We start from the raw sequence: 24,801 nt of genomic DNA on the forward strand, positions 1-24,801 counted from the left end.
AACAACAGGATCACATCACTCGGGACTTTCGATGTTTGGACAAGAAAATCTAGAATAAAGAGAACATTTACTTGACAATATGATCATGAAATTAGAAAACAAATCGACTTAGAGCATCTGTCCATTGAAATAAGCAAAGATCTATTATTTTCCATTGTTCTACCAAAAAACACAATGATAAAGTTAAATCTTCTAGAATCTTGTTCAAAAAAGGATTCACAGCAAGAAAATAAAAGAAAAGGACTTGATACTATACATCATTTAAACAATCCAAACCATGTCATTGCCTACACTGATGGATCATCTGATGAGGCACTCAACCAAGGAGGTTCAAGGTTTTTTTCTAACTCTACCTGGAGGCGAGGAAACGCAAATCAAAACACAGCTGGCAAAATAGCTTCGAACTTCACTTGTGAATTAACAGCTCTCAAGTTCTATCTCTCAAATCCAAAATCTGCATTTGAGGCATTAAAAAATTGGAAAACAAAACACATCAGCAAATTCAGGAACTATTAACAACTTTAAATTTGAAAAATAACTGTTCACTGCAATGGATACAAGCCCATGTAAATATTGAAAGCAATGAAAGAACACAGACCAGCTAAAGAAGTAAAATATTTACCTCAAAAGTTACACCCAATATCACTAACTAATGCTAACTGTTTTCGCAAATATAATAAAAAAAACAGCCGTTCGCAAATAATTTTTAATCAGTTTAAAAAATTGGAAAACCTTTCCGCACTTGCTACGTTAACAATTCCTGTTAGCGTAGCGACGGCGCGTACCGCAATATGGCTGAACGAGCGTCCATATCCAGTAATAAACATTACAGACGGAATAACCATCTACAGCGACTCAAAATCTGTACTTGAAGCTTTGAAAATGTACACTGCAATGGATACAAGCCCATGTAAATATTGAAAGCAATGAAAGAGCGGACAGACTAGCCAAAGAAGCAAAATACTTACCTCAAAAATTACACCCATTATCACTAACGGATGCTAACTCTCTCGCCAAAATAAGATTGGTAAAACAAACTATGAAGAAGAAGAATGAAATTAATGAAAATAGAGAAATAACCGCAATCATCACCAGGGCCATCGCCAGATTAAGATCGCGTCCTGATCGATTATAAGACAAAAATATAAGAAAATCTCCAATTGCTATTTTGTTTTTATTACAAGAGAAACATTAATGCAAAACGATTACATAATAAAATAATATTAATTAAATGTTTGCTCTGTGGCAGTGGTTCCCAAACTTTTTCAATTCTCGGCGCCCTTGCTGAATCCAGGTTTTCCCAAGGCACCATATGTCAAATTCTAACAAGAACACTTTGCGAAATAGCGAATAATTTTTTTAATTAAAGGGTTAGGTAAAAATAAATAAAACGTATTTAAGATCACAAAAAAAAAAAGTAACTGAACAAATTCAACTAATTATCATTAGTGGGATGGATGAGTCTGTTGATCACGGTACGTTTTCTCAAATCTTGGAATCAACCTGGACACAGCAGCCCTCATTTCCTTCTCCACATTGATTTTCGCGCGATACTGAGTTTTTATCACAGCGACCGCCGAATATCCAGCTTCGCACAAATTAGAAGTCCAAAATGGAATTAAAATTCTCTGAGCTTTTTTCACTCAGCAGGGAATATTCATCTTTTACTGATATCTAAAATTCGGTTAATTCCATGCTGCTAAATTTTGTTTTCAATTTGTCTTGCGACAAATTTTGTTATTGTCGTAAGACAACTTAATAAGATTCTCTTCTTCTGCAACCGTAAATTCAGATAATGCACTGGCATTAAATGGATCTTGAATCCATGCAAATTTATCGATATAATTTTGAAAATATTTCTCAAACCAGGTGATAAGCTCTAATTAATGTTCTTCAAAAATGGATTCATACCTCAAGAGAAATCAACTCCATTGGCGGTCAAAAACTGTTGCAACAAGGGAAAACATTCTTTGCCTCCGTCTTCATTCATTTTTCTTTTCCATAGTTTTAGTTGTTTTTTTTTATAAAAGCTGAAATTTTCTCAATCGACTTTAAAAGGTGCATGTTGCATCCCTGCAGGGAGAGAGATTCGGAGCATTCATCTTTTCAAAAATATCACATAAGTATGCTAGTTTTACCAAAAATCTTCATTCGCAAAATTTTCGGTATACTTGTGGTCTTTCTCCTTAAGAAAAATATAAATTTCCTGTCGCAGTTCAAACGTATGAGACAAAACATTACCACGAGAGAGCCATCACGAAGTGCTGTAATACAACAAAGACGTCTGCTCGGATCCCATATCCTTACATAGGTTTTTGAAAAACCTTGCTTTCATCGACCGAGTTTTTATAAAGTTTACTACATTCACTACATATTCTAAGACCTGGTTCAATGTAGGACTCAGATATTTTGACGCGAGTGCTTCCCTGTGAATAACGCAATGGGCCCACAGTGCATCAGGGGCTTTGCTTCGAATACGTGCCTGCAATCCTCCATAACAGCCGAACATAGAACGAGCACCATCAGTACAGACACCAACGCACTTAGTCCACTTCAAATTATTTTCTGATATAAAAGTATCAAGGATCTCGAACAAGTCTTGAGCCTTAGCACCAGCAGTGATACTTTTACAAAAGAGAAGGTTTTCTACAATGTTATTATCGTCTATAAACCGTACATAGCAAATCGAGTGAGCATCATTATTATTATCTGTGGCCTCATCCAGCTGCAACCCAAATTCCTTCCCTTTTATTTTTGTAATTAATTGATCATTGAAGTCTTCCACTATGTGCTGTATTCTGCGACTGATGGTGTTATTGGACAAAGGCACTTTTGAAAGCAGCTTCACAGCAGACTCACTGATCATAATGTTCACCATATCTACAGAATCTGGTAGAATGAGTTCTTCTGCGATGGTATGAGGCTTCTTATATTTTGCGATTCTATGTGCCACCTTGTAAGATGCTACCAAAGCATTGCTTAGTATTGACGCCTGCTTATAAAAACTACCTTTTTGTTGATTTAACTCTTAACTTTCTAGTAAAGTAGTCACGAGATGTACTAACCATGCTGGGATGATTGGTTTCTAAATGGCGTTTCAACTTACTTGGTAGCATGCACTCTGGTGCCAAAACTGTCATACACAGTACACATTGCAGCTTCCGTTCACCATTTTTTGTTGACGTACAACCAAAGTCCAAATAACTGTCATCATATTTTCGATATTTATGCTTCTTCACACTCTTTCTACTATTGACGGTGTGCCCTCTTATGTATTTCTAAAAATGGATCTAAAAATCGATCCATTTTTAGAAATACATAAGAGAAGAAATACTTCAAAAACTTCATTTGACTCAATCACAATATTCAGTTGATACAATCTCCGAAAACTAATTCAACGCTAAGACCGCGACTTGTGACTTAAACTGGTGTGATGGAGAACCAAGCCCTTGGCTTTTACTCCCTTTGTCTTGTGTGTCTGTCTCTTGAGGGAGGGGGGGGGGGTAGTTATTGAGCAAGTGCTCGCCCTATTCGGGCTGTGTGGTTTATAGTTAGCTTTGGTATAGCAGGATTGTTTTGGGGCGTTTGTGTTTCATTGTATCATGTTCATTATAATCTGTTGCTGTCCTTATTAGTTGGTTTGGGTGGGTGGCTGCTTGTGTGAAGTAACTTTTGGCCGTTTGTTGAAGGAATTAGAGAAGTGTCGGTATATTTGCTTCTCGATGGAGTTGTGTGTTTCGTATGAACCATGGTACGTCAAATGACATTCTTAGACATTTGTTTTGTATTGTTTGGAGTTTTTTGATGTTGTAAGGTGCTGTGTGACTCCACGCGGGTGATCCGTATGTTATTATGGGTCTTATTATTGATTTGTAGATGAGTAGTTTGTTGTCTATGCTTAAGCAGTGCGTCTGTTGGTTAGTGGGTATGTTTTGGCTATGATTGTGTTTGTTTTGGCGCATATGTGTGCAATGTGGGTATTGAAGTGTAGTTTTTTATCAAGTTGTATTCCGAGGTATTTCGTTGTTGTTACCCATGGGATTGTTTTGTTGAATATGTGTACTGAGTTGTGTGGGAATTTTTTTCTTCTTGTGAACAGTATTGCTGCGCTTTTGTCTCCGTTTCCGTCGATCCTCCAGTTTTTGAACCAGTGTTCAAGTTCATTTGCTGCGGATTGTAGTCGTTTTGTTATCATTTTTGGGCATAGTGATCTGGTTAAAATGGCTGTATCGTCTGCGTAGTAGGCAGAAAACGTTGTCTTGTTCTGTGGGATATCAGCCATGTAAATGGCAAATAGTAGGGCGGAAAATAGTGAGCCTTGTGGGACTCCCGCTGTGATTTTGCGTTCAGTGGATATTATTCTTTGTATTTTTACTCGGAATTTTCTGTTTTTTAAGTATGAGCTGATTAGGAGGACTAGATGTATTGGTACTTTTGCTGTTAGTAGTTTATGTAGGAAGCCGATGTGCCATACTTTGTCGAAAGCTTTTGCTATGTCGAGAAAAATGGCACCGGTTTGTTGTTTCCAATTGAAACCGTGTGTGATGTATTCTGTGATTCTTTGTACTTGTTGTACCGTGCTGTGGTGTGGTCTAAACCCGAATTGTTCGTCTGGGATGATGTTGTTCTTGGTGGCTATTTCTTGTAGTCTGATCAGGATTACTTTTTCGGATATTTTTCCGAGGCAGGAGAGGAGACTGATGGGTCAATAATTTTGTGGGAATTTCGGGTCTTTTCCTGGTTTGGGGATCAGGATTACGTCTGCAGTCTTCCAATTGTCTGGGAAATAGCTGAGCCTGAGCATCGCGTTTGTGGTGGCAACTATGTGCATGAGTGTTTTGTGTGGTAGATGTTTAATTATTTTGTTCGTGATTTTGTCTGGACCCGGCGCTTTTTTATTTTTAAGGTGTTTAATTATTTCGCGTATATCTTTTGGAGATGTTGAGCGGATATTCGGTTGCTGGTTGTGGTGCCTTAGTGCATGTTGCATCTGTCGGTGTATTTTTGTGATAAATGTTAGGTCTGCGTTCTTGTAGTTGGGCTAAATTGTAGCTCTAGGCTGTCCGCGAAAGCTTCCGCTTTTTCGTCGTCGCGGTAGACCGTACCGCGTTCCCCATGAATTGGTGGTACGTAGCTTGACGTGTTGCGAAGGCCTTTGAGGAGTTTCCATAGTGCTTGGTCATTTGGTTGTATAGATCGGAGTGTGTTTTCCCAGTGTTGGTTGCGGAAATCTTTGATTGCATAGCGGACTAGTTGAGTGACTTTGTTGAGTTCTTGTCGGTGTTGTGGCGCTAGTGTTTTGTGATATTGTCTGCATATTTTGTTTTTGTGCCGGATGAGTTTTCGGATGTCTTCTGGGAGTTGGTTTGGTTTCGTGCTGGATGTAATCGAGGTTACTGCTGCTAGGCTTAGAGTTATTTGTTTTTCTAGGTTGGAGACTGCAGTTTCGATATCTTGTTTCGTGGAGATGGTAGGTATGGGTCCTATAGTGTCCTTGAATTTTGTGGGTAGTTGTGTCCGGTTTGTGGTTGTGGGGGTTTGTTGTTGTTTCGTCTGGTGTAGCACTCAGCTGGAGTAGGACTGGGTTATGGTCTGAGCTTAGATCGTTTATTGTTATTAGCTGGTTTTGATGGCTCACGTTTTTCAGGATCTAATACGTCTGGTCGCCCGATCGTGCAGTAGTGTGTGGGTTCGATCGGTCCTGCGACTACAGTGTTCCTGTTAGTGATGAAATTGTGTAGGATTTTGCCGCTTTTGTTTGCAATCCTGCTATTCCATGCCGGGTGTTTAGCGTTTAAGTCTCCAGCCATTATTATGGGTTCATTATTGTCTAGTAGCTGTGACAGGTCTGTGGTAGATATATGTTTGTTTGGTAAGTTGTATGTGGCGTAAATTTTGAGACTGTTTGTGTTGGCTAGATGAACTTGTAGTCCTGTGACTTCTAGGGTTGTGAGCTGGGGGGGGGGGTTATTTCGTTAAGTCTGAGTTGTTTTCTGACGAAGATAGCTGTTACTCCACCTCTGCCTGTTGTTCTGTCGGTTCTGAATAGGTGGTAGTTTCTTAGTTTTGAGTTGTCTGATGGGCATAGGTGAGTTTCGTTTATTAGTATTATGTCTGTGTCTATGCGTTGTATGAATTCTCTTAGTTCGTGCATTTTGTTGAGTATGCCGTTTGCATTCCAATATATAATCTGTAGTGAATTGTTGGTGTTGATTGTGTTATTCATGAGTACGGGTAGAGAAGATTACTTGTGCGTTTTTCATGAAGTGTTTTGTTGAGTCTTGGGTGGGGTTTGTCTTACTGAATGCGAGTAGCATTTCGCCTAGGGCTGCTGTTATTTTGGCTGAATTGGGTGGTTGGTTGTAGGTGGGGGGTTCTTGGTTTGTTCTTACTATATCGGCATATGTTGTGTTTACGCGGGTAGTCGTGGGAATTATTGGTTTTGATGTGGGTGGCGTGTGTTTGTTTGTGTCTGTTGTGAAGCTTGGATCTTTTGCTTTTCGTGTTGTCACTTCGTTGGTTGGGTGTTTAGGACATCCCTTATAATTTGCAGGGTGCGGGCCATCACAGTTTGCGCATTTTGCTGGAGTTGTGCGGGGTTTAGTACAGGAGGCTGTGGAGTGTTTGTCTCCATACTTCAGGCATCTGAACTCTGCTTTGCATCGGCTCTGGGCGTGTCCGTACTTTTGGCATCGGTGGCACTGTCCGGTTGATACCCTCCTTCGAAGTGGTTCCATTCTGATGATGAGGTCGCACACTGTTCTCAGATTGTATATTTCATGTTTGTCTTTATCGATCTCTATTAGGATTAGCGGCATCGGGGTTTTGTCTCCCCTGTGCATTCTCGAGACTTTTATGGGTGCAAAGCCCTGTCTTGTTAGGTCTGCTTTAACTTCATCTGCTGTGATTGATTCTACTACTCCTCTTATTACAACTTTTAAGTTTTTCTCGCTTTTTAATGCAAACGTATGGTGGGGGATCAGTGAGTCGTCTAGTTTTTTAGTGAGGTTCCTGAAGTCTGTTTCTGTTTCGGGTTGTATTCGTATTCCCTGCTGTATTTCTTGCTGTAGAGAACTTGATCTGACTGTGTTTCATGATATTTGCGGTCTCCGACCATTTTTCCTTCGATCGGAGGATAACTGGAGGGATGCGTTCTTTTTTTGTGTTGCTTGATGCGTCCATTGGTATTTCCTGTTCTACTGTGTCTGTGACCTTTCGTCGTTTGTTTCTGTTGATTACTTCGAAATCTTAAGTCGTGTCTTCTGAGTTAGAATAGTGTTCTTGTGGGGAGGGTTCTGGATGTTCAACTTCTAAGTCGGTGGGGCCATGAGTTGCTTCGTCGTTTGGTGCTGATTGTATGAGGGTTACTGTGCCCGGATATCCGGTTTCTAGTTCTAAACCTATCTTCCTGAAGAGTGTTATTAGTTGGTCATAGTTAAAGTTTGCTAATGTCAGTTCCTCCATTTGGTTCTGCCGGTGTGCTACTGTTAGTTGGTAGTGGATGGGTAATAGTAAATAGAAAATTTACTTACAATGTCCGGATTTTCTTCCATGCACTTTCTTTAGTTGTTTCGTTGAAGACGATCCTAATCCACTTGTAGATGCACTGATCACGAGTTTGGTTCACACAATCTGTATAATATATCCTATTTCCTATTCAGCTATAACATATACTATATACTATATCTGATACTATATCTGATCAAAAGCTCAGCACTTCGAAACACCTTAAAACTGCTGCCTGAAGAAAACACTGATTTCTTAGCTCCTCATACATAAATAGCTGTCGGTTTCGCGCTAAGACCGCGCGAAACCGACAGCTATTTATATACGATCACAAAGTACCGAGAAAGTTCGAGAAACTACTAAAACAATCGAGAAACTTAATTATTGTAGAGCGCCATCTAGTAACCATTTGAGGCTTCTGCAAACAGTTATTACTAATGCTCTAAATAGATATTGAGCCTTAGTTATTACTAAGTGAGTTACTGGTTTGCACCAAGTCCGCTAGATGTCGGTCCTATCAAATTGAATGGAAAATGGAAATAAAATTATGAAAATTTTGTAATCGCGGTGCCCCTGTGAGGAAGCCGCAGCTCCCCAGGGCGCCGCGGCGCACACTTTGGGAACCACTGCGCTACGGTGATATCGCACAATGAAGCTGTTTGTAAGCTATTCTAAATTAAATTGTAAACTATGTCTGCCTTTATCGATATAGTTGCCAGACCAACAAATCTCTCTCTTGGATCAATCATTGCTGTTTGCAAATAATTTTTAATCAGTGGAAGCTTGGAAAAACTTCTTTCTGCACTTACTATGCTGACAATTCCTGTTAGCGTAGCGATGGCACCTACCGCAATATAACTGAACGAGCGCCCTTATTAAGCCACGCCATTAGACAGGCTACCTCTATGCTACACCCTGTCGACGGTACTGATCATCACCAGACTAGGGAGAGAGCATTTTAAAGGCATGAAAATTCAGCCAGATGGTAGTAGGAGCTATGAAACATGCAAGAGCTGTCCAGGAGTTGAACTAACACCTGTTCATATCAATTCTTGTCCAGCAATTGCTGCTGCCCTACAGAAAATTGACAACAACCCTAGAGAAAAGCTCTACTCCATCAAAGTTCAACAGATTGCCAAAGCAGTTCTACAGATCCAAGGTCATATCTAGAAGCTCTTCAATGGATTTGACAACAACGCCACAAAAAAAATAAAAATAACGATACAGCATAATGAAATATCATGGTAGAGTATGGCCCAGTTAAACAAAACCCTGCAGTTTTCATAAAGTAGCCAAAATGAACATGGGAACATGGAAACAACTGACGAAGTCAGCTGGAACTAACTTCGTCAGGAGAACTGTAAATAGGCAGCATCATCGTAATGAGTATCATTAGAAAAAATTGGAACTAACAGAATAATTAAAGAAATACTATGAATTAGAAAAATAACTGCTATTATCCAAATGAATAAAAATGATGAAATACTGCTAAACAATAAGTTGTTACATTTAGGCAATTATGAATAAGAATGGAAGGAATACCTATATTATTCAACACTAAACAAAGAGATAAACTTGAATGGTTGGCTGTTTCAAGTAAAGGGATTTGGGCATATTTCAAAATAATGAATTGGTGAATTGGGGCAAAGATTTATTTGTGCTTCTGTCCCACTGAAGGTTCTGAAAAGAAAGAAGTACAGGAATTTCTCAATCCAGAGAAGGCAGAAATAAAAGAAAAGTTGGCAAGTGGAGATCTAAACAGCAGCGGAGGAAACCATTTGATACCAAGAATTTTTTTTTTTTTAAAGGGCAATTTTTTTTATATTATTTAAATCGATATGTGTCAAAATGCTACACCGTACTGAGTTTAAAAAAAAAGAAGCATAATTTAAAAAAATATATGTGTACTTGTATGAGCACAATGGGCAGATCAGTTGTGCAAAAGATGCCACCACTAGGCCATTTTAGGTGCTGTACTCAAATGAGTACGCTGGGATAAAATGAGTTTCCGGACTTATCATGGTTCAGAAAAATTTGGAGAAAATAAGGCTAATAACAGTGGTAAAGTCTTGTTGGATTTATGGCAGCACATTGACTAGCATTATTACTAATATGCTTAAACTTAAAAATGTACATAAATCATGCAGAATACAAGAAACAAAAATCATGTTCACTCTTTTTTGTTAATAAAGATATTTTAGACTGGTTTAGGATACAAGAGTGTACAGAGGAAATGAAATAGGCAGTGATTACAATTTAGTGTTGAGCAGGACAAAAATGAATATCATAATGAAAAGAAAAATATGTTGAAATTGAGATTGAAATATATTGATTATTTCGAACAATTTCAGTCAGGCAGCTTGTAAGGTACCCTAATAAACAAATCAATGTAGATTGTACCATGACATTAACATGATATCAAGGACCAAACAGAAAGCATATTTGGAATTAATACACGACATATGGCAAAAAATTAATCAATAAAAATCAAATTAACAATTAATACCAGGCAAAAATCAATTAACTGATGCTGCTTCTCTTCAGGAATTAGGCATTCGCCTTTTCCGGGTGCACTGATCTTCCTCTCTCTCTCTCTCTCTCTCCTTTTGGTCTACGTCTATCCACCTCCTTTAATACCTGATATCTTTCCATCTTAAATAGACTTTCTATGTCCTTCTATATTCCTTGATCTTTTCATTTACATTGTAAATATCTAGCTCTGTTTTGATGTGTTCATTTTTTATATGGTCCAGTGTTGTGCATCCTTTAATTGCTCTTAGAAATCTCATTTCTGCAGATTGTATTTTACTTTCATCCTTCTTTTTAAAACCCTGTCTAGCTAAGGTTAAATCAAGTACCTGCTCCCTATAAGGGAATAAAAGGTATTAGCTAAGTTTTTTTAATTTCTGTCATTTTAACAGTCCATGTTTCTGAATCATGTAACAGAATGGGAGTGGCCATTACATTATAAAATTTTAGTTGAGTTTCTCGTCTTTTTTTGTTCCTTGCTCCACGATTTTTTTTTTGTTTTTTTTTGAAATTTCTTTATTTTTTCATCGATATCTTTACCTTTTAGATAGGTTATTATGCATCCTAAATAATTAAAACTCTTGTCATCTGTTCTATTATTTTATTTTATTTGACTATTTTGGATCTAACATGATCTCGACCTTTAAATGCCATGGCTGACACGTTCAGTTGAAAAAAAAAAGTCCTATAAAAAGATTCCTGTTGTCACAACGAGAATCTAGCGCAGGTCTCATGACACCTCCAAGGAGGTGTCACGATAAATAAATAAATCAGCTAATGTCATTTATTCCCTTATATGGAGTGGGCGAGGCCTTTATTCCCTATCTAGCTTTTGAAGACTGAGTGGGCAGTTCAATCTCCACAGGTACCCAATCAGAGATAGGTGGCCCATGTCTATCACTAATTATAGCAGCCACCGATGAAGAGACTGGCAAACAAGTGCTTCCATCTCTTGGTACCTAACCCTAACAAGATATGTTACTGTCTGAAATAATGTGGGTACGACGGTCGATTTTCTTGAGTTTACGGGATGAAAAACCCGAGTTTCCGGGAGGAATAATCCGATTACCCGTGCCAGAGATCGACTAACTCGGGAATCGGTCGAAGAAAGGCTTAGAAAGAGTTCCTTCAGTCCGCGACTAGACTTGAACTTAAGTCTAACTTCGAGCGACCAAGCGCAGAGAAAAATAATAATAACAATAAAAATAAAGGTAACCCTCGTATAACGCGGATTGTTAGGTTCCATTGAAATGCCGTGATATATAAATCACGTTATGCAAAGCTCAAATCACATAGAAAAAGTAAGGTTACAATGACATATCCAACAAAAATATTTTTTTTTTATTTAATTCAGGTAATTCATGTAAGTTAAGAAAACATAAACTATGAAAGTAATACGTAGTATAAAATTTTAAAAATTTTACGTAAACTCCATTGCACATAATGCATTTTTTTAGGCAAAATAAAGTGCATATTTTAATCGTCGCCATTGTCTTCAAAAATAACAATTTGTAGATTGTTCTTTATTGACGAGTGGCCGGACGTCGTCATCACTTGAAATCTCTTGGACATCATTTGTATAATTCTCATTGCATACTTCGGCTGGTTTAGTTATCAAGAAGTCAGTAATAAGACCTTGCTTACCGCTGTGCTGCAATTTTTTTATTAAGTTCATAATATGGAGCTAAACAAATATCCAATTGTTTTTGTCTAGTGAATTTTCCGGTGCGCTTCGTTGAGGGATGACTATCCATAAAGTATCTTCCGAACTTTCTTGCCAGTCCAATCCTGCTAATTTCTTTCAACAGAATTCCTTAATGGATTCATCACAATCAGAATCTTCAGCAGAACTTACGACGTCATGTGGTTCGATCATTTTTTAAGTGTACCAGTTCCTTCTCATTTAAATATGTTTCCCCATCAATTAATTCGCTAATTTCGTTTTCAACCATATCGCAAAAGTCCTCTCCACCAAAACTGTGTGTGACATTTATTATACGACTTAGCTCGGCATCCACTAGCGGTACGAAATTGTGTTTCAGAACGGCTTCAGGCCATATTTTTTTCCAGCAAGCATTCAGTGTAGAGGGTTATAATTCTTTAATGGACAGAGAAATAATTTTCACACAATTGAATATTGAAAACTCTCCACACTTGAGGATATGTCATGTTTAGGTTAGATTCCATTTTTTTCGAAATTAATTGCAATATTCGACGAATATAATATGACTTAAATTTACTACGATTCCTTGGTCGAGTGGTCGAATAGATGAAGTAGTGTTAGTCGGCAAAAAAAGTTATTTTAATATTCGGGTGGCTTAAATTTGTTTGGTGGCCTGGTGCGTTACCTAAAATTAGTAGAATTTTGAAGTCGATAGTCTTTTTCTTTGTATAACTTTCTATAACAGGTACAAAACACCTTGAAAAGCCAATTTTCAAACATGATAGCTTAATCCATGTCTTTTTTTTTTGTTGTTGTTAGCGCGACAATAAACAGTTAGGGTGGACTTGTCGAGCCCTTTCATAGCAAGAGTATTTGAGGATCCGTTTATAAACACTGATTTTGTCATGTAATCAACTGATGCTTTACTACAAAACAATAGAGTAATTCTACCTTTGGAAACTTCGAAGCCAGTAGCTGATCTTTTATGTTTCGAAAAAAGTGCGTTTTAACATTCTTTCCAATATATAACCGGATTCATCCGCATTGAACACTATAACCACCACGTCTGGTCTGCACTATAACCACCTTCTTCAGTGATTTTTAAAAGTTCTGGGTATTTCCGGGCAGCTTCTGCGTCTGCTGATGCTGATTCTTCCTGGATTTTAAGATTATGCAAAGAAAACTGCTTTTTAAAGTTTTCGAACCAACCCTTTCTGCCAGAAAATCCATGCTGAGAACTTTCTTCTCAAGAATATTGATCAAAGTCTTTTAATTGTTTATAAATTTTCAGAGCTTTCTGTTTAATAATAAATCGATCCAAAGGAATTTTCTTTTCGGTGCAATCATCTACCCAGATCATTGGAGATTTTTCCCATTAGAATATCGCATACACGAGCAACTAGAAATGCGTGCTAAAGGGTATTTCCCCTAATATAAATTCGATTACCAAAGGATAACATCAGCAGAAATTAAATTATCTAAAAAGAACAACAGGTTATACTAGATAAGATAAGAAAAGAAATGCAGGCATTTTAAAAGAACTTCATCAGCAACCAATTTTACAAACTATAGAAAATTACAGAAATAAATCGATCGAACTAGTAAATAGAATGTCACCAGAAACATTACCAAAAACAATACTAAATTATAAATCAACAGGAAAAAGAAGTAGAGGAAGGCAGCTAAAAAAGTGGTGTGAGACTGGAACAGGCCAGTAAGCCTAATACCGTGGAAGGAAGAAAAAGATAAATTCGCTACTCATAATTACATGCGCAATGTGGGCAGACACAAATTTAACGAAGATAAAATTTGATTTTTAAGTCGCGCGGTGAAAAATATATGAAAAGATAAAGGTTTACTAGAACTTGTAGAAAGTGTTATATCGAAGCCGCGTATAAGTACCGCATTGAACAAGGGGTTACCATAAATTGTAGACCGCGTTGTATAAGTACCGCGTTGAACAATGGTTACCTGTATTTGCCTTGGTAGCGCCACTGGCAGAACAGATTTTTAGAAAAATTTCTAAAAATCTGTTCCTAATTAAAATTCATTGTTTTTTGTTTATTTTGTGTCGTCTTTTATTTCTATACCACTTATGAATTAGCGGTCACATAAGGTACAAATGCCCTATAGCTCTCGGGAATCACGGCCTCTATGAACGCAAGGCGAACGAAGTAGTGCTCGGGCAGATCAAGTGCTACTTCGTTTGCCCGAGCCGGGCCAGAGGAGATCACGAGTATCATGTATTGGCGATCACTGCAGATGCTTAGTCATAGGTCGTATGCAATGCGTAGTGTGTATTCTCAAATCGTCTTCCCGACTCTCCCCCTCCAAGATTAAATCTTGAGTGCTTCCCCCCCAAGATTAAATCCTGAGTGCACCACTGGCTGCAAGCAAAACATACAGCTATAGGATAAAAAAAAAATCAGCTAAGGCCTTTTATTCCCATATAGGGAGTAGGCGAGACCGTTTAGCCCTATCTAACTTTTGGAGACCGAGTGGGAAGTTCAATCTTCACTGGTACCGAATCAGAGATAGCGTACCCAAGGCTATCACTAAATAAGTGGCATGCAGTGAAGAGAGACTGTTCAACAAATGCCGCCATCTCGTGGGCCCTAAACCTCACACAATATATTTTATGTCTGAGAAAATGTGGGTTTTACGGTCGATTTTCTTGACTTTACGGGATTTTTGTCCCGTTAATGAGGTTTTAATTGTAGGATGTTAATTAACATACTTGTGTAAAAGTCTTGAAGGTAAAGATGGTAAACACTTGACAGAAGACTTGGTCAGAGGGAAGACTATGTAATTAAAAGTGGTGAGCACAAGATAGCAATAACTAAGTGCAGAAAACAAAAACCTGTGATAAAAAAAAAAAAAAAACACCGAAAAGATGAATCATTCAATTTTTGAATTTGAAAGAACTGAAAATAAAAGACCTGTTATATACATAGTAAGCCAGAAACACGCATGACAAGTGCTGGCCGTTTCATTAAAACGTCCTCAGATGAGAAAAAGGCAAACGCTATCTGAGAGACTGGAGAGTTCTGGTAAGACTGGAAACCCGAGTTTCCAGGAGAAAAAATCCGCTTGCCCATTCCAGAGATCGACTAACCCGTGAACCGGTCGAAAAAAATCCTCAGAAAAATTTCCTTTAGTCGCTGACTAGATTCCAAACCAAAGAAGTCTTCCTGCGTGTGGTCAAACGCTGTGGTGTGCAAACGCTGCATCCACTGAGTTACGCAGGCTCTTCAGCTGTAGGATTCGGTTGATTATTATTATTATTATTATTATTATTATTATTATTATTATTATTATTATTATTATTATAACAAAGTTAAGAAACCATTAGCACTAATATACACATCACAAATCACTAGCATCCAATACCTACATTCCATACATAAACAGTATCAACAACACAAATAGTGAAGGCTAAATCCCACTCTCTTCATAAAAGTTAACCCAAACTTCGAAGTAGGTGGGATTAACTTGCCTCACTCATCTACAAGTAATCCTTATAAGCAAATGAAGAAATTTGTATGTATAATCACTCTTTCTCAAACTTAAAAAAAAAAAAAATCTGCATATTGTACTGAATCTTTGTAATGTACAGAAAATATGTCTCATGTATATATACGTAAATACTATGTATGAAAAATCTTCTCGGTGTGAAAAAAAATACCATTATTATTATTATTATTATTATTAACATTATTATATTAGTCATTCATTATACAGAAGAGTCTGTACAATCTTCATTGTTAATATTCGAAGAACATGTGTTGTAAATACATAATATAGAGGCAAAAATTGAAATTTTTAATTGAAATCCAATGTAGAAAATTAATCATATATGCAGCACTTAGTGCTGAATTTTTTAAACATTATAAGTTAGAATGTCACTCAAGATGATCATTGTATATGTGTAAATATTTAAAAAAAAAAAAAAAAAAAATCAGCTAACGCCTTTTTATTCCCGTATATACGGGAGTAGGCGAGGCCATTTAGCCCTATCTAACTTTTGGAGACTGAGTGGGCAGTTCAATCTCCACTGGTACCCAATCAGAGACAGATGGCCCAAGGCTATCACTAATTAAGCGGTACGCAGTGAAGAGAGGCGGCTCAAATGTGCCGCCATCTCGTGGTCTCTAACCCTAACACAATATATTTAATGTCTGAAATAATGTGGGTTCTACGGTCGGTTTTCTTGAATTTACAGGACGAAAAACCCGAGTTTTCCGGGAGGAAAAACCTGCTTGCCCGTGCCAGAGATCGACTAACTCGGGAACCGGTCGAAAAAAGGCTTAGAAAAAATTTCCTCTAGTCGCCGACTAGACTCGAAACCAAGACTTCCTTCATGCGGCCTAGCGCGGTGGGGTGCAAACGCCACATCCACTGAGCTACACAGGCTCTTGTAAATATTTTAGAAATCAATAAAATTATATATTATATATTTAAAAAAAAAAAAAAAAAAAAAAAAAATTATTATTATTATTATTATTATTATTATTATTATTATTATTATTATTATTATTATTATAATAATAATAATCCAAGATTATTATTATTATTGTGGATAGAAGGCGTTGCATAGGCATACAAATGGTTGCATGGTTGTATCGCTAGTCCAGTTTTTATACTTCAATGTGGTTCAAACTCCTGTTGTTAATTTAAAAGTGTCACAAAGTAACTCTTCTTGTCACACTGAAGACAATGACATGTAATTCATCGAAATCGACCAAGTGAAACCCAAATTTTGAGTGTGCTGAAAATTGAGCAGAGTTCACCAACGTCACTAACGAGCATAGAACAAAGGACGTCGCCATCTTTACAGTTGTCCAAGGGAAGAAAGGTGAGCTATGAAGTGCAACAAGTGCCTGAAGGAATTATCGTCTGGCGGAAGTCATATAACCTGCAGGAAATGTCTTAGGAATCTTCACTTTACATGTTCCGGATTCTCAGAAACAACATGCTAACACAAATCCAATGCCAAGAGAGAGGAATGGAAATGCCTATACTGCAGAAAGGACGAAGAAACGCCGCCACCCACGACGCAACTGATTACGCCGGAGGCAGAAGCAGACGATGAACTGAACAGGCAAAAAAATACTGGGGAGTCTTATAATTTGAGTTCCATAAATTTATTACTAGAAAAAGGTTTAGAAAATATAAAAGCCAGCTTGGTAGATCTTGTCCAAGAACTATTTGATAAACAGCATAAAGAAATAACAAAAAAAATTAGCGAATATGAAGAGTTTGTTAAATTTAATAATTCAAAAGTCGAAGAAGTCTTACAAACGGTAATAGACATTAAAACCAGCATTAACTGACAGGGAGCACAAATTGATGAAAGACACATCGGAACTCCGTCAAGAATTTAATTCCCTGAAACTACAATACGAAGTTTTAAACCAAAAACAACATAAAGAAGACCTTGTCATAAGCGGTCTTCCAGAAACTGAATCCACAGAAAATCTCAGAGACATAGATTTAAAGTTAGGCCATGCAATTGACATCTCCCCTAGAGTATAATGATATTCAGACCATAAATCGGGTTCCCAGGAAGAACAAAAAACAAGGCTTGCCACGACCTACACTAGTCATAGTTCGTCTGGCAAACAAGGCTACAAGAGACAATCTCATAGAAGCCAGCAGACTGAACAAACCAGTAGTGAAGGATTTAAATGCATCGCAAGACAATACGCCAATCTTTCTATCTGAGTATTTAACACATTTTTATTATTATTATTATTATTATTCCTGATACCTCCAAGGAGTCTGAAGACTCATCGCGGGAGGACATCTTCAACTCTCTCTACACCTTACCTCTACTACGAATCAACGCCATCTACCGCCCACCTCCAACACCACCACAACTAGTAATTTTTGTCTGTAAATTGCGTGTGTTCTGAAGGGCCGATTTGTATGTATGCGGGATGAAAAACCCGAGTTTCCGGGAGAAAAAACCCTGCTACCTCCGTATGAGATCGGCTAACTCACCATCGATTGAAATCGACCAGATAAAGATTCCTCCCGTCGCGACGAGAATCGAACTTAGGCCTATTCCAATCGAAGGGCGCAATGTACCGTCGTTCTTCCAATTGCGCTACGGAGGCGCTTAAATTTCAATCAGAATCTTTTGAACCAAGCAAGAAAAGAAAAAACAGAAAAAAGTATCAATTTTTATGGATCAAAGACGGCAAAATATTCTTGAGAAAGTCACAGACTTCAAAGTCTATACAAATAAAAAGCTCGGAAGATATAGATAAGTTGAATCCAAATCATGACTCCTGCTTGTGCTCTTTGGTCTCTGTCAACTCCACTGTATATCACATTAAAATTTTCAGTTCTCATAGTTCCTTTTAATTTCTTTTTTGTTTCAGTGATTACTGCTATTTTAAAATTTCTTTCATTTAATAACTGGTCTAATTCTATTTCTTTATATGCTATTCCTCTTACATTCCAGTTTGCTATGTGTATATTATTTTCGTTTTCCCTTTTCCATTCCAGGGTCATTTCCCATAGATTCAATCCGATTATCTTTTTCTGTCAGCTTACAGGTATGGTTATGTTCTCCATGTCAGGGGACTAACCTGACGATGGAATAGTTCAGTGGTAGGGCTGCTACCTTAAGGCTTTTGAACTCGCCTTCTTCCGAATTTAAACCCATAGGAGGAATAGGGTATATTGAAGGGGAAAGGGTAGATTATAAAAGAAATATAGTAAGGTTTATAGAGAGTTACTAGTTGTAAGGCCAGAAATGAAAAGACCCCGTGGCCCTCGAGTACTCTAATAGCACAAGGGTCATAAAGTAAGAAGAGTTGGCTGATAAGGCCTTATAGGAAAGATTAAAGTAAGTGGGCCTTCCTCAAAGTAGAAGAAGGAGAGGATAGATCCAGCTAGGGGTCCATGGGAGTGCCGCTTCCCTTACAATCAAGATGATTGCCCCTTATGGCCCTGTTGGTCCACGAGTCCTTATTCAGTATATTCGGACCACCCCACCATATATATATATATATATATATACATATACACACACGCACGCGCATGTACACACACACACATGGTGGGCTCCCTTATTCGCCAACCCAGGGGAAGCTTGTTGAAGGTCTTTATATATATAAAGACCTTCAACAAGCTTCTAAACATCCAGTTAAAAAGATATTCTGGGTTGTGACCAATCTTTTCTACATTAAAATATTGTAGAAAAAATTGGTCGCACAGACCCAGAAAGACAGAGAATTCATTTTCCAATAGGATTTCGCTGTGTTCTACAGTTCAAAAAAAAAGTGAAAGAATTCCTCAAAAATTACAGCATCCCATTGCTTCAGTGGCCAGGTAAGTCTCCTCACATCAACCTTATAGAAAATTTGTCCGCCATAGTGAAAAACAGACTTGCAAAATTAAATTGTGATACAATGGATAACTTAATACAATTGATTATAAAATTATGGTTTCGAGATGCAGAAATAAGAAAAGTGCGTTCTGATTTGGTAGAGTTTATATCTAAGCGATTAACGAGCGTATTAGGAAAGAGAAGCACATGTAAATTAATAGGTAAAAAAAGATCAGCTAACAGCTTGTATTCTCCTATAAAGAGTAGGCGAGGCAGTTTTAATGTTTGGAGACTGAGTGGGCCGTTCAATCTCCACTGGTAGCCAATCAGAGACGATTGGCCCAAGGCTATCACTAATTAAGCGGCATGTAGTGCTGCCTTTCTCGTAGTTCCTAACCCTAACACAATGTTTTTAATGTCTGAAAATAGTGTGGGTTCTACAGTCGATTTTATTCAGTTTACTTGACGAAAGACCTGAGGTTTCAGGGAGGAAAAATCTCGCTTGCCCGTATTAGAGATCGAGTAACTCGGGAACCGTTCGACGTTATCGAAAAAGTTCCTCTAGTCGGCGACTATAATCGTACTCGTGACACTCTTTCTTTGGGAGGTTTAGCGCTGATGAGTGTAAAAGTGTAAACACCACTTCCACTGAACTACCCAGGCTCTGATTAATTAAGTTTTTGCTGAGCCATATTAGTAGCAGAGGTCTACCAATCGACCAAAAGTTGGAGTTTAATTTTTGTTCTTATTTTCTTGCAAAATTAAAAATTTTCCTTAAAATGCGAGTGTTCGGATTAATTTGTTCCCTTCGTATATATTATGGTGTATAATGCTACGATACCTTTCACTTGACAAAAATAATAATTTAAAAAAAGTAATTATTTTTATGACTATGAAGTGTAAAATTTAACATAATTCACGACTTTTTCTATTTGAAGAATAGTGATATAAACGTCTCTTTAGGAGATCATGCAGATAACATGATACGACTAAAAACACGTGTTTTTGTTTACTTCTCAGCTGATTCGATCGATCAAATTATGTATTTTGGTGGCGCTCAGGTTTTCTGCGTCAGTTATGGCGGGATCTTGATGTTAGTTATGTCGACGCTGTTATCATTGATTACTGTATTCTGCTTGTTTTCAATCCCCAAGTTTTGTTTTGCTAGCTATCCACTGCCAATATATAATCCCGATGGCTGTAAAGACAATGAATTCTTTGATTCTGCATCTCTTCTCTGTAGACATTGCGGTTTTCAAAATTCGCATTTGGACACCGAACAAGAAACTTATCAAATGAAGGCATTTAATGGTAAGTTCAACCGGCTATTACTCGTTACGAATAGATCTTATATGGTTCGATTTTGTTTTTTCCAATATGTAAGTTAATAAGATGGAGTATATATCTGCTTTTCTTGTATTCTTACTTCCTGGCAATCGGTTTTGCAACAATTATTGTATGGTTTTTGTAGACATCCTTACTTAGCTTTGGTATTAGTACAGAATTCCAAGGATTTTTCTGCTTCGCACTAATACCAAAACGTGTTTTTATATATGATTGAGTTTTCACCCGCAAATTTTTAGTATAAATAAGAGCCATATCTGGATACAGATGACATCCAATGTTTGAAATATGGAGAAAGAGGAAATATTACTTTCAAGTTTTTTTTTTTTTTTTTTTTTGCTGATGATGCAAAATTATTATTATTACGGGCAACTCCAAGGAGTCCTTAGACTAATTGAGGGACTCCCTAAACATTATATCAAGAACAGCTATTTGGCATTTGCACAGTATCTATCATACTTTGCTTTGGCCTCATTTACCTCTGGCAGCTTATTCCACTCATTCACCACTCTCCAAGTAAAAAACCTAGTTCTTCTAACACTCTTGCTGACTACACTCTTCCTCAGTTTCTATGGATGGCCCCTAGTTCTCCCATCACCAGACCTGTTCTGAAAAATTTCCTCTGAATTAATCTTGTAAAAATCCTTCAGTAATTTGAATATATCAATCATGCCTCAGCTATGTCACCTAAATAGACTGTCTGAATGGGCGATTGTGTGGGAATGTCAGCTTAGTGTTTCAAAGTGTAAAGTTTTAAAATATGGGAACCCAAGATGGGATGTAGAGTATAGGATATTTTAGAGGAGGTGGAGGAGATGAAAGATGGGGGTGATGGTGGATAAGGACTTAAAATTTCATGGATATTTTGTTAAAATTGTGAAGACAACACAATGTATTATCGGAAGATGTGGAGAACACTGATTTATAGAAGTAAGCATGTTTTGATTCCACTGTACAAGGCTTTGATCAGGCTGCATATGGATTACTATGAACAGATTTGGTTATCAGGTTTTCAAAAGGATGATGAGATGTTGGAGAGAGTTCAGACGATTGATTAAGTTGGTTTCTGGTCTCTGGAATGTGGAATATGAGGACAGACCGAGAGAATGCAAATTACAGAGCCTAGTAGATAGAAGGTAGATGGGAGACATGATCGAGATGTAAGTTGATAAGGGATAATTACAGATTAGCATGGATGAAATTTTTCATAGAATACTACCTGGAGACAGGGAGAGAACAAGAGGTCATCCCTGGAAGTTATGTAAAGTGGTGTGAGCAATGGGGTGAGGCGTAGATGTTTTGCATGGAGAGTGGTGGGTGATTGGAATACACTGCCTGAGAGTGTGTGAGTGCAGGGACAGTGAATGCATTTAAGTCAAGGTCTGATGAGCTTTGCATGTGAGAATGGGATCTCCCATGATGAGTCTCTTGACTCCATTAAGGGCTGTTGTTGATAATAATAATTATTATTAACAATAGCTCTTCATGTTTATTAACAACAGCCCTTCCATAAATGTTGATAATAATAATTATTATTATTATCAACATTTATTATATTACAATGCGAAGGTCATATTTCTGTAGTACTTCAGATATCTTCTTTTCAGATGTACTCCAAATAATATTGGAATAAGAATAATGGTATTTTGGTCTTGTGTGTTTGAGGGAGGAAGCAGGTAAGGGGCATGTAGTGTTTTATCTGTTTTGTAGGAGCTGTAACCATTGGTCAAAAAAAGTGGGGCAAAAGATGGCTGAGATCTGAGGCGAGATCAGCATCATTTGAACAGATAATGATGGCTCTATAAGAGATGTGCTTTGCATTATGGGAGATACTAAGGAAAGTGATCAGAGCTTACTCCACCTTTACCATGAGTTGCCCTAGACTTGAAAATACTTCAGACGCAAACTTGACTTATCTACTTGTTTGCATACTTGGGAAAAAGGATTAAAACCAAGTTTATAAAATTGCTTGGTATCTTTAACGATGGCTCTATAAGTTAGCATTTTGAGGATTTTGTACTGTTTGGCTGAATGATGTGTGATTGTTTATGCAAGTATCTTCCACTATGTTGGCTTTCTTTTTCTGTTTATAAAAAAAAACACACACACACTGGAAGATACTTGCATAAACAATTACATCAACTGGGGGTGGGTGTGAGGGTGTATAATCTAGGTGAAGATATTGCAGTGCTTGATGTGACATTGACTGATGTGTGAATACAAAATTTCCAGATGTGAGACTGAATTGGAGGTACTTAGGATATTGCTGAACCATAATGCAAATATGGTCATAGGATATCAATCCACATATTATGATAATGTGCAAGGGAATTAGCAGTCCTTCTGACTAAGTTGTTTAAGTTTAACTCTGGGAGATACCAATGGAATGAAAAGAAGGCAAAATATTTCCATAGCATAAAGGAGACTCCAAGACAGAGCTAACAGATTACGAACCAGTCCATATCTATGGAGTGGTGTTAGATATTGGAGAAGTGGGAAAGCATTAGGAATGGATGAACCTGAATATGATACTCTATATCTGTGTATGTGGGAGGGAGCAGGGAGGGTAGCATAGTTTTGTGGAGGGTTGGTGTTGCATAAGTAATTTGCTCACTTTTTATAATAAAGTGACAGTTAGTTGGACATTGCTACACACCGATACTGCTGGACTTGGTAAAGGCATTCAGTAGGATACTACACCAAATAATTAAATTGGAGCAAATGTGTCGAATATGAAGCTGGTAATATGGATAAGAAAGCAGCTGATGGTCTCAGATATTATTATTATTATTATTTGTCACCTCCAGGGAGTTCAAAGACTCGTTGAGGGAGGGCATATGCTCTACAACCCTGTCTCCACCAACTGACCTCAGCTACACCAATGCCATCTATCGCCGAACCACCAATATTTCCACAGACAATCACAAACATCCATGCCCAGGTCAGGATTCTAACCCTCACAGCACTGGCCTGAGCAAATTTTTGAGTGTGGGCAAGATTTTTTTTTCTGCCCTTTGGTCAAAATTGTATAGTGAATAAATAAAATATTTTTGTGTTTATTATATAATGAGTACATAAAATATGACAAAACAAATATGAAAAAATCTACATTAAGAATTAACAATTTTAATTATTTAAAAAAAAAGAAACCTTTCTAACCTTAATTTCGGCAATAGACTTTGCTACTTCTAGATCTATTGCCTCAGCTATGTCACTTTCAATAGATAAAGCGGCTAAACCATCTAATCTCTTTTGGGACATTGTGGACCTCAAATAATTTTTAATAAGTCTTAATTTAGAAAAACTGTGCTCTGCACTTGCAACTGAAGTTAGGATTGTTAAAAGAGTTCTTAGTGATGTGTACACATTAGGAAAAAGACTTATGCAGTTATTTGCACAGATATAATTTAATGCTTCTTTGGGAGAATAATTATTTGATATCCTCTAAGACAATATTTTTAATTCATCTAATAAATCTATTGCTGAAATATCTTTTTGATCACCATCAGACGGAACAATTTCTAAGTCGAAACAAGCTTTTTTTACTATATCATTATCAAATTTTAAGTTACCAATGTTAAAGAGAAACCCAAAAATTGATTCATATTTATTTAGCTGTTCAAATCTTTCAGTAATTGATGTTATTGCTGAATCAAGAATTACATTAAAAAAATTAATTTGAAACTGTCGCTCAAAATTAGTAATTGATTTGTCAGGACATTCATAATCGAATGTCATTTTACATGTCAAGTTCGTGTGCTGTCATTAGTTTGGAAATCAGCATTTAACCCAATATTTAGAGCACAGTTATGGGCTTGGTGTTTAACTTTCAAAAAATTATTTTTGCTTCTATATGATGTCAAGAATTTTTTTGTGATATCTAATGATTTCAAGGCTTCCATAATATTGCAAGAGATATTTTGTAATTGTTTGCTAGATGCATCGACTTCACTTAGAATGTCATACCAAACAAATGTGCCAAATATAAACTTTAAAGAATTAATTTTTTTTGCTAACGAACTAGCTTCCAATTTTGTTTTAATGCCTTGTTGCCCAATTAAGCTGTCATCTTCTCTGATGAAAATTAAAGCTTCATGTATTTCTTTTACTTGATTTCGTATTGCTTTTACAGCTTCAACACGACTTTCCCATCTCGTGCATAAAGGTTTTAAAGTAAAATTTTGGATGTGGTTTAGAACTTCCCATAGATTGACTGAATAATGTCAAAAAATAAAACCGTATCTACATTGCAGCTTGCTGCATCGCTCAATACCAAGTTCAAGGAATGCATACAACACTGAATAAAAAATGCTCTAGGATTTTTGTTCCTTAAAAGTGCTTGTACCCCTGCATTCTTCCCCTTCATATTTGACCCGTTATCATATCCCTGACCATGAATATTTTGAATATTTAAGTTTTT

General features: G+C 37.1%; 1 protein-coding gene across 1 annotated transcript in view; it reads left to right on the top strand.

The window, feature by feature from the left end:
- The first annotated feature begins 20,123 nt into the window (after positions 1–20,123).
- LOC150096630 (meckelin) overlaps positions 20,124–24,801 on the top strand; it is a 575,505-nt gene continuing 570,827 nt past the window's right edge. Inside the window, exon 1 of the mRNA XM_090408005.1 lies at positions 20,124–20,348. Within this exon, the coding sequence (XP_090264131.1) occupies positions 20,129–20,348 (220 nt within the window). The 5' untranslated portion in view covers positions 20,124–20,128. The remainder of the gene's footprint in view (positions 20,349–24,801) is intronic.

The sequence above is a fragment of the Typopeltis vanoorti genome, chromosome 18, assembly GCF_054136105.1.
Source record: "Typopeltis vanoorti isolate ZY-2024b chromosome 18, IOZ_Tvanoo_1.0, whole genome shotgun sequence".
In the NCBI taxonomy this organism is placed as follows: Eukaryota; Metazoa; Arthropoda; class Arachnida; order Uropygi; family Thelyphonidae; genus Typopeltis; species Typopeltis vanoorti.